At 31.7% G+C, this 10,512-nt stretch overlaps 1 protein-coding gene across 1 annotated transcript; it reads left to right on the plus strand.

The window, feature by feature from the left end:
- Window positions 1–4,604: 4,604 nt before the first annotated feature.
- LOC133793792 (EPIDERMAL PATTERNING FACTOR-like protein 6) lies at window positions 4,605–5,683 on the plus strand. Its single transcript, XM_062231066.1, has 3 exons — window positions 4,605–4,953; window positions 5,036–5,079; window positions 5,161–5,683. The coding sequence occupies exons 1-3, from the start codon at window positions 4,845–4,847 to the stop codon at window positions 5,359–5,361; spliced, it is 354 nt and encodes a 117-aa protein (XP_062087050.1). The 5' UTR covers window positions 4,605–4,844; the 3' UTR covers window positions 5,362–5,683.
- Window positions 5,684–10,512: the final 4,829 nt, after the last annotated feature.

A 10,512-nucleotide genomic window follows, 5' to 3' on the forward strand; every position in this document is an offset into this window, starting at 1 on the left:
TGGTTTCAAATGGTAAAATAACATAAAAAAAATGGTAAATTTATTGAAACCCTTTTACTTCAGAGAGACGAATGAGGCGAGAGCTATATATTAAGGGTATTAAAACACTTTTACTTCGGTTCTTATATAAGAACCGAAGTAAAAGCCTTCAGGGCCGCGTTCGGTTTGCTCCACTTTTCACTTCGGTTTTTTCATAAAAAACGAAGTGAAAAGCCCCAATATAGTGTGCAAACCAAACATGACTCGTGTCTATTTTCTATTTTAACTTCATTTTTTTTAAGAAACCGAAGTAATAACCTATTTTTATGTACCACCATTCCCAAAAGTGAAGTAAAAACCCATTGAAAGGCTTTTACTTTAGTTTTTTTATATTCTATGTGTAAAAAACGAAGTAAAAATCTATATTTCTAGTAATGTTTGATGGTAGTTGGTGTTTGGTGGTAGGTAAGAGGAGCGAGTGGTGGTTGCGTGGGCGGAAGCATGGAGGGGAAGGGAGGTGGTTTGGGATTTTATAACAAGCTCTATGTTCGATAATTTCTCATGGAGTTCATGAAAACTAATAGGTGTATCACGAGCATGAACCGCATCAACGACTCCTTGATAGCTAGAGTCAAGACTGTCAAGGACTTTATCACTAATGTCTTCGGAAGTCATGGGTTCACCAAGAATGGCTAGTTGGTTCATACACATTTTTATGGCGCTGATGTATTACGTGATGGATTGAGGGCCTTCGGTAATGGCCTTCAAATTGAGTCGTACAGATTTGAGATGGCCTTGTGATTGTTTGTCAAAAGTATTGGCAAGCGCAAGCGGTTTTGCAAGTTTCAGAGTAGGATATGGGAGGAACAAGGGTAGGTTCCAAGGTGCCAATAAGGGCTCCAAAGAGGAGCTTGTCTTGCCGAAACCAAGTAGTATGGGCAAGATTCTTGGTGGTGGTTGATGCTGAGGTGCAGTAGGAGACGGTGCCGGGAAGTAACCATCCAGAAACTTGAAGAGATCATATCCAATGAGCGTAGCTTCAATTTGAAGCTTACACGATTAATAATTTGTTGTTGCTAGTTTTAGGATATTGGTGAGGTTGACGATGGCGAGCATAATTTTTGGGTCATCATCATTTGTGATGGTGGTGGAAGCTATTGAAGATGTGTGATACGACAGATAAAAAAATGAGGAAGAGGTGTATAAGGCTGATAAAAAAATGAGGAGGATTAACATATTACAACAGCTGACTACCTCATTAGTTGCTTAAAATGTCCAAATCATTACGAAATATAATTTTTTATCTTCTCTCTTATCCACATTACTTTTGGAAACTTTTTCCATAAAAATTCTCCAATACTAAGCCACCCAAAAAATTGTCAACTATGGTCTCACACATTATTATTTAATATATTATTTTTTAATTATAAATATTGTCACATTAAATTTTTTAAATTCATATATTAATATAAATAAATATTACATGAAATTTAAATTAGACCAAATTTGAAGAATTTTGGGAATCCATGGTTAAGAAAAGAAATTTTGTGATATTGATAATTTGGAAGAATAATGTATGAAATAATGTGAAAATTGAATGAAATAGAAGAGTATTTATAGAAAGAAAAAAATTAATAAATTATGTACCAACAATAATAAAAAAGGGTAATAATTTAGACCGTTTTTTTACAATTGTGTGCCAAACATTTTTTATACAACTGTAATAATAATTGTGTGCTAGCCGTTTTTTACATACATATATAATATATATATGCATACTTTTTTGTTTAAAAAAAAAGATAGTAATCGTTGCTGCTTCAAATTTGAAAATCAATCTCTCTCTCCAATGCTAAGCAATCTTCTATACCCGTAGCTTGTCAGTCCATGTCATTACGCCTCTACTTTAACCACATACACTAGACTTGCTCTTAGATTTGAGGGAATAATGGAAAAGTTTCTTATTAATATTTGAAGTTACAAAATATATACAATATAGAGCTAGCCTAACTATAGCAAATGTATAAGCTAACTAAGAACACTCCCAATAGAGGAGGTAAAATGTCTAATTATTTATATTATAGAGAAAAAATTATTAAATAGTTTTCCAATAGGTGATGTAGTTATTTTTTTTACCTAAATGAATAGTATTTTTCTATATGTAGTGAAACACTATTCATCAAGCTATAAATATTTTATTATTTTTTTTATAAACTTTTGTATATATATGAGTGTGATACTATTATATTTAATTATTTTATTTCTTAAAATGAATAAAATATTTTTAAAAAATATAATATTTAAATGATGTAGAGAAAAAATAGAGAAGCTAATGCATGGTATAATGTAAAAGTTTGAGGTAAATTATAAAAAAAAATATGTTTTGGTGGTGTATTTTGTAATACACTTTCTCTATAATATTTAGCTAAAACTCACAAAAACATATTCCATCAGCTCCTTTATACATATATTTATAATAGTTATGCACAAACTCCAATTAATCTATATCTACATTTATATAACATTTACATATCCTTTATATAATATTTTAATATTATTATTTTTCTTTATAAGCTTTCTCTCTCCTATTTAGTATATATATTTATTTTTTCTTTTTTCTTTTTCAAATATTTTATTTTACTTTAATTAATAAAATATGTTTAAATATATAATATTTAAATGATGTAGAGAAATATATACAGAAGCTGATGTATGGTATAATGTAAAACTTAGAGGTAATATAGAAAAATTTGTGTTTTGAGGATATAATTTAAAAGATGGAGTAGAGCATCCATTAGAAGTGCTCTAAGAGCACTCACAAAACTTCTCTACTCTATTCTTTTAATTACATCACCAAATTTTCATTTTTTTTATTTTAATTCAAACTTTTACGTTACATCATATATGATATTCTCCGTATTTTCTCTTTACTTCAACATTTAAATATTATATTTCTAGATTTTATTTATTTATTTAAATAAAAGAAGATGAGAGAAAAAGAAAAAAAGAAGAATAAAAAAAAATTAAATAAGTTTAAATAATAAATAGTGTGTAGCTAAATGGAGAATGATAGACTTTTATTGTAGCTTAGCTAAACACCACGATGGAGAATAATTTTAGTGCTTTTAACTGTATTTTTAACTTTATAGATATTTTACATGACTTATTGTGAATGCTCTATTAAAAGAATATTAAGGTATCCTAATTTACAGGAAATAGATTGACAGATAATAGAAATTGACAACTAATGATGAGATCAAATCTCATCCTTATCTCTTATAAATTCATATTAAGAGAAGAAAACTAATTTTGTTAGTTACGGGCATTGAAGATAGTTGTCAAAACTGAAGGAGCAAATACAAGTACAACAAGTAAATGAGCAAATTGACTGGTAGTTCAAAAAAAAAAAAAAGAGTTTCAAAAAAAAAAAAAAAATTTCATTTTGTGTTTTTTTTCATTATCTGTTTGGATCCTGTATTTTAACAAATTATTTTTTGGACCCTATGTTTTATAAAATAGTTAAAATTGAACCCTAAACCCGATTTTATTCAATATTTTTTCAACTAAAATCACAAATAATTTACCAAACTAATATTTCAGAACAAAAATAAAATCATTTTGCTTAAAGATTGTGTTGTTATATTCAATTTTTTCTTCATCAAAATTGAGTTTAGGGTTCTATTTTAACTATTTTATAAAATATAGGATCTAAAAAATAATTTGTTAAAACACAAAGTCTAAACAAATAATGGAAAAAAACAGAACAAAAAAGTATACACCTTTAATAAAAAAAAAAAAAAACAAGAATGTAAAACACTGTCTAATTTTTCTATATTGTATCGATTAATGTCATTGTTTGTTTTATATGCAAAGAACTCTCCCATCAACTCAGATTTGCATAATCATTCAAATAATAATTTATGTATATATATATTCATTCGAAACTGGTGGATTAGCATTTCTCTACTCATTATAGTCAAAGTAGTATTTCTTATTAGAAATTAGAGTGAAATGTATAATAAATAAATACACTGTTTTGTGAATTTTGTAGCGTGGATATCTGCGAGTCATTAATTGCTTACCATAGAGAATCAGAAACTGAAAACGGTGATGAGATAATGATGTGAGTCAGGGAGCTCATTACTTTGATTGAGATTTATCATTGAAAAGTTCCTCCATTCCCATTTTGACTACTCACTCACTCACTCAAGTCAATTACCAATTACCAAAGCATTCACTATTTTAAACACATTTTTAAATTATTTGTACTCTAATTAAAGTCGATATTTTATGTTACAGTGGCTTTTTTTATCATAATAGATGATGATGCAGGCTATTAAGTCCAGGCTTTTTTAAGTTAATACACATAAAGATCAAGGTTTTACTGGAGTAAATAGGCTCTGGTGTCTTGAACCAATTTTTTTTTCCTTACAAAAAAATTCGAATACTGATAAATAACAGCTTTAGAATGAGAAATCGGCTTGACCTAGTATAGACTGTATAGTTCGTTCGTACAACTTCAGATAATTTTGTAAACAGTGTAAGAGAGAGATTAATATTATATTATTATTATTTTCATTAAAGGATCATATAATAAATTGTGTTAAAAGGTTTTTTAAGTGTATATATAAAGTGGAGTGTTTGTCTCTTCCAACTCATTCTATTTGTCAAGAGAAGCCAGAAGAAGAACCAGTCTGTCTGAAAAAGCAAGATCTCATAAGGCAGTATATTGGTTGAGGCATTTGTGGTGGTTCTCTAATATAAAAAATAGCTCAATATCTTTTGTTCTTTAGTTATTTTTGTCTCATTTCTCTCTCTCTCTAGGTTGATCACCATAACCATCTTTATCCTGGTACTGATAAAACAAAATGAAGAGAAAGATGTTATGCTACTTTCTAATGGCTTTTCTCAGTTGGGCATCTGTTACAAAAAGCAGGCCTTTTGAATTTAGTGACTTTGAGCAGCACAAGGAACAAGGTAAGTGACTCATTTCAAATTCCTTTAAAATTAGTACTGTTTTTCTCTTTTGTGCGCTAATCTTCTACAAGTGGTCAAACAGATCGAATGCCACCCCCTCCATTATCTGGCTTTGATTTCTCAGAGGTACATCTCTCTCTATTTGTCTTTGTCTGCATATTTTTACTTTCACATTTCAAAATATTTATATTATGGTTGTGGTTAAAGGGAAATGGGAATGAAGAAGAGTACAGATCACTTAGCAGGCTGGGGTCAAGACCCCCAAACTGTGCACACAAATGTGAAGGCTGCTTCCCTTGTGACCCTGTTCAGATTCCGGCCACCGCTGACCGAGTCGGGATCCAGATTGCCAATTACGAGCCAGAAGGTTGGAAATGCAAGTGTGGTGCTTCCCTCTTCAACCCATGAAAATGGTTGTCGTTTGACACGTACGTAACATTGTCGTGGTTCGTATTAAAGGGTTGGGATAGGATAGGATAGGATATATTTATATACAAGAGCAATGCTACGAATATTTTTAGTTTGAACACTTTTTATTCAACTATATAATTAAAAATATTTATGGATGAGATTGAATACACATTATAGTGTGTGATTAGATCATTGCTACATATATATATATATATATATATATGATAGTTTCCATTATTTTTCTGTATAATCTGTAATCTCAATTAATATTTTGATTTGGTGACCCTTTCCTGTAAGAGCCTTTACTTATTGTTGTTTCTACTGATTTTATCTCTTTGTCTTGTCTCGCTTCTGATTTTGTTATTTCTGAAATTCAATATATGTTTGTATGCTTCTTATTGTTTTTTTTCAGTACCAAGTGCTTACCTGTTTTGCAATATTAAATGCCTCTTTGACTGTTTAGTCCCTATCTCACTGCTGCAGCTCAAACTAGCCAGTTATGATGTGAACTATAACTTGGTATACACCATAAACTTAAAACAAAGTATATATGTTTTTAAGAAAGCTCATAACATTATATAGGTATAGTGGTTACCATGCATTCTGTTTAGATCCATGTTCTAGTCTTTGTATTTACTATTAGAAAGAAGATCCTTTGCTTTGTCCTGCACTATGATATAATTAGAGGAAAACATTTGTTCTGCCAAATCCCTTGATTTGGCTGGTGAGCATGGACAGAAGGTTAGGAATTTTCAATACAGTTTTGATTAACAGATTATTGGTCATTATCTATGTACTTATTTTTTATCTAAGAAAAAGAGAAAATGAAATTATAGATAGATAAATAAATAAAGTTTTTATTTGTTTTTGTGGTTAACTTTTTTTCATTAAATTTAGTTGGATCAGAGACCATCACACCCAATATATATTAAAACTAAATTATATGGATATTGGATAAATATATTATAACAAAATGTTGAGTATTTTATTTTAGATATTTTATCATAAATATGTTTTCTTGATCTTTTATACAGTTTTATTTTTCAAAATTTATAACTTTATCTTTTCCAAAACATATCATCCTTTGTAAACTTTTGTTTTTTTTCAATTTTACGATTTAACTGTGAAAAGTTAATATTTCTCTATACATCAATGTCATTAAACATTCTACTTTTTCAATAAAAAATTGATGTTTTGCAAACAAACTTGCTCAGATGGATATTACATCAACAATATATACTAAAATGCATAATTATAAAAAGCATAACAACAACTAAACCAACCTAATATCAACCAAACAACAACATAATAAAAATAACATCAATCAATTTGATTCATTCTCCAATTGAGTCATTTTGACCTTATCAGAGCCCCACAAAACTCAAATGAAAAATTCAATCATAAAATTTCTTTTCGACATTGTTTTTCCACACTTTTAAACCCATTAACATTTCAAACACGATTTCTTAATTGATTTCATATTTTTTTTAGATTAAAAATACCTTAAAATGACACTTTACTTTTCAAAACAGATAAAAAATTTGCCCTCTTGTCAACCTCCAGTCAAACTAAACTTCCAGCAAATACGTTGAAAAACTCCACTTTCGCACATTGCAAGCCAAACCATTAATAAAAAAAAACATGAGAAAATCCAATATATGAGGTAAAATCCTCTTTAGTTTACGAGTCCTTTTCATGTATAGTTGTAAAAAAACATTGATTTTTGCAATATATATATATATATGACTTATTTGCAATAAAAGTACCAAAACTTTAGTTAAATATTTGAGATATTTGTGTCAAAATTACCAAATATTTGAGGTTTGTAAGGCACATATTCAATCTTTTTTTTAGCTCGTAAAGTACTAAAGTATGTAAAATAGTAATCTGTCCATTACACTTCGTTAGGTGCTGATTGGATTAAAATGTGTCATTTCGTGATTGGTCTAGTTCATTAATATTTTTTCAAAATAAAAAATTTAATTAAAAATTATTAAATGAAAATAAAAACTAATTTCAAAAAATTAAAACTAATTAAAGATTTTTTTTAAACAAAACTAAAAGTAATAAAAATATCTAACAAACTAAAAAGAACTGAAAAGAGAAATCGGGTAAGAGAGAGATTGAGAATGAATGATTGAGAAATTTGGGTTTTGGGTTCGGGCATGGCGAGATCTTGATGTCGAGCATGGGGTATTGGGTGAGGGAAATAACTCATCACCGAGCATGGGGTTTTGAGCGAGGGGACGCTGAGATATGGTGAAGTACTTGGCTCAGGGGCAGGGCGATTGTGCTAGGCGACAGGGGCATGAAGTCGGGGCTAGGAGATCTGGAACCTAGGAAGCCGACAAGCATGGGTGTGGCTGGAGTTGCAACGTCGCGGACTAGGGTGAAGACCACAACGATAGTTTTTATGTGAGGATGATGGAAGACAGCGAGATGATGGGTTTATGAGTTTTTTTTTTTTTTTTGCTGAATTTGACCTTAAGCCATTGCTAGGTAAGGGGGGAGAGGACTCAGAGGCAGTGGTGGTGGCGTTGGGTAACGCGAGAGGGGTGGTACTATTGTAGATTGTTTCAGGGGCGTGGTTGAGACGATTTGGTCGAATCTGTGTAACGCTCTGGATAGCCAAGACCATTATACTATGTATTTTAAATAGTGCAAGACTTGTTAATCAAGTCGTTTGGATATAAACGTGTTACTAAAGTCAACTAATAGGTTAGGGTTAAAATATTTTGATCATAAAATAGTTTACTTTCATTAAAAATAAGAGTTGGTACATGGGATCCCAAAAATAGTATTTATAAGGCAATTACAACCCTCAAAATGAGTACAATAGAAGCCAACCTAGTGGTAAAATACAATTTGGTTCTAGTTCCTGTGTAATCCTCGGTCGTGGCGGTCAAGCAGCCGCTGATGTACACATCGCCTCTAAAGCTCTCCAACTCACGGCTGGTCCAGCTTTTCATTTCCCTTACTTGTACCACATAGCACTGATGAGCCAAGGCTTGGCAAGAAAATTTAATTTCACAAGCACAAATAAGCAATAGTATATGCACAGTAAAACTTAGGTTAATAAACTCAATTAACAACCGAATATGAGCAATAAGCTTAACAATAATATTCAACACATAAACCAATCATGTCAATCAATACATTTAGTTAAGTACAAACAACACTTCAGTTTATTGTAAAATGTTCAAGCCTAGTGCCCTTAGGCCGAGTCCTCTAGATTATAGCCCACCCCGACACCCTTAGGTCAGGCTGTGTTTCGCACGCTTGCTATCGACCCTCGGTACCCTTAGACCAACATTTAAGCATATATAATCACAAATACATGTTGCACAACAAGCAGTCAAAGGCAGCATATACAAGCACGCCTAACCAAATATTCTCAGATACAGATATATTCACAATCATAATACGTTCGTTAACAGGGGTCTAAGCCCCATCCAAAGCCCAGGTGCAGTTTTCTTACCTCGACTCCCGAGTTGAAGGTGTAGAGCAGTTCCGAGCATGTTTCTCAATCCCAAGCCTTAACGGTAGCCCTAGTCACAAAGCGACAATGGATAACTATTAAAATCTAAACCAATTAAATGCTTTAAGAATAACATACCAGCCTTCGGGACGTCAAATTCTACTAAACCAGGTAGTAGAACCCGTCCCAAACACTTAGGTTTAAGTTCCCGAGCCCAAAAACCTAATTTAGCTAAGGCAGCGTAGGCAGGCCACGACCTGGCCCTAAGGGTCGCAGTGCGCCTGAAAAGTCAGTAGCTCCCAGCCCCTAAATTCCCAAGGACACGCGTCGCGACTTGCCCCTTAGGGCCGCAACGCGCCTAAGAAATAGACAGCCCCCCAGGGCTTCTAGGGTCACGCGGGCTGCGACGTCCATGAACAGGGTCGCAGCGCGCCCTCACGAACCCAGAATTCCCAGCTCCGTCCTGCATTTTCTCCCAACCAAATTATGTTATATTATTTTATAATATAATGTAATATTATATTATATTATAATATAATGTTTTAGATTAAATAAATGTGACTAAGAGTGTCACATATTGTAACATATGATAGAGAGTTACAATATTTAGATATATGAGATATATCCAAATATGTAACATATTTGGTGTTACAAATTTGTAACTTCCAAATATTACCATTTATTGTGTAAATTTGGTGTTACACAATATTGAGATGAATTTCATAAAAGCCACATGTGAAATGGTTGTTGGAGATATGATTTTAACTCAAATAATGTGTTTTGGGGGTTACAAAATCATTTGGGAGGGTTTGGAATTGTTTGGAAAAACAACACATTTTCAAGTGCTGAAACTGGGTTGTGGCCGTGTCCACTGAATGATGGTGGCCGCGGCCACTGGTGCATTTTTGGCCATTTTTTTAGTTTTTTCCAAATGTGTTGAACGATTCCAAAAACCCAAATAACTCCCAAATCTCAATTTTAATTCCATATTAATCCAATTAAACATTGGTAACAGCCATGGGGGTTGGTGGAATTTGAAATTCAAAGGGTGTCTCTAAACTCTATAAATAGGAGCCTATAGCTCACTTGAAAGACACAACATTTCTATCCATTAGAGCACTTGGCTAGAAACACCTTGAGGCTTGATAATTCTAGAAAGTATTTCCAATATCTGAGAGAGATCCCTTAGTGCTTGAGTTAGGGGGAAATAAGCTTTTGGACAAAGGTTTTAAACATTGTTCAAGCTGGTGATCCCCAACACTCTTCACTTAGGTTGTGTAAGTGAGAGTTTTCTTTTGTTTTGTTCTTACATTTTATTCTATTGTTTTTCTTCTTATTTTCATGTCTATTTACTTGTAACTTTTGTTTAGAGTTGTAATATTCTTTTCTTTTGTTTCAAACATCTTTCCTTTACTTGTAATATTTTGTTTAGAGTTGTATCTTTCACCATTATTTTCTTCTTCCTCTTCTTTGTTTATTTGTATTTTTCAATTATAGAGTTGTAACTTTATTTAATCAATCAATATTTATTTGTAATATTATTGCATAGAGTTGTATTATTCTTACCTATTTCCATTGAGGCCATACATATTTTTCCTAAAAAATTCAATCAGTGAGGACGACTTATACTGTTGACCAGTATGCAGATCTCTATGTAAAAGAGATAGTGC

This window comes from Humulus lupulus, chromosome 8 (assembly GCF_963169125.1).
Source record: "Humulus lupulus chromosome 8, drHumLupu1.1, whole genome shotgun sequence".
Taxonomy (NCBI): Eukaryota; Viridiplantae; Streptophyta; class Magnoliopsida; order Rosales; family Cannabaceae; genus Humulus; species Humulus lupulus.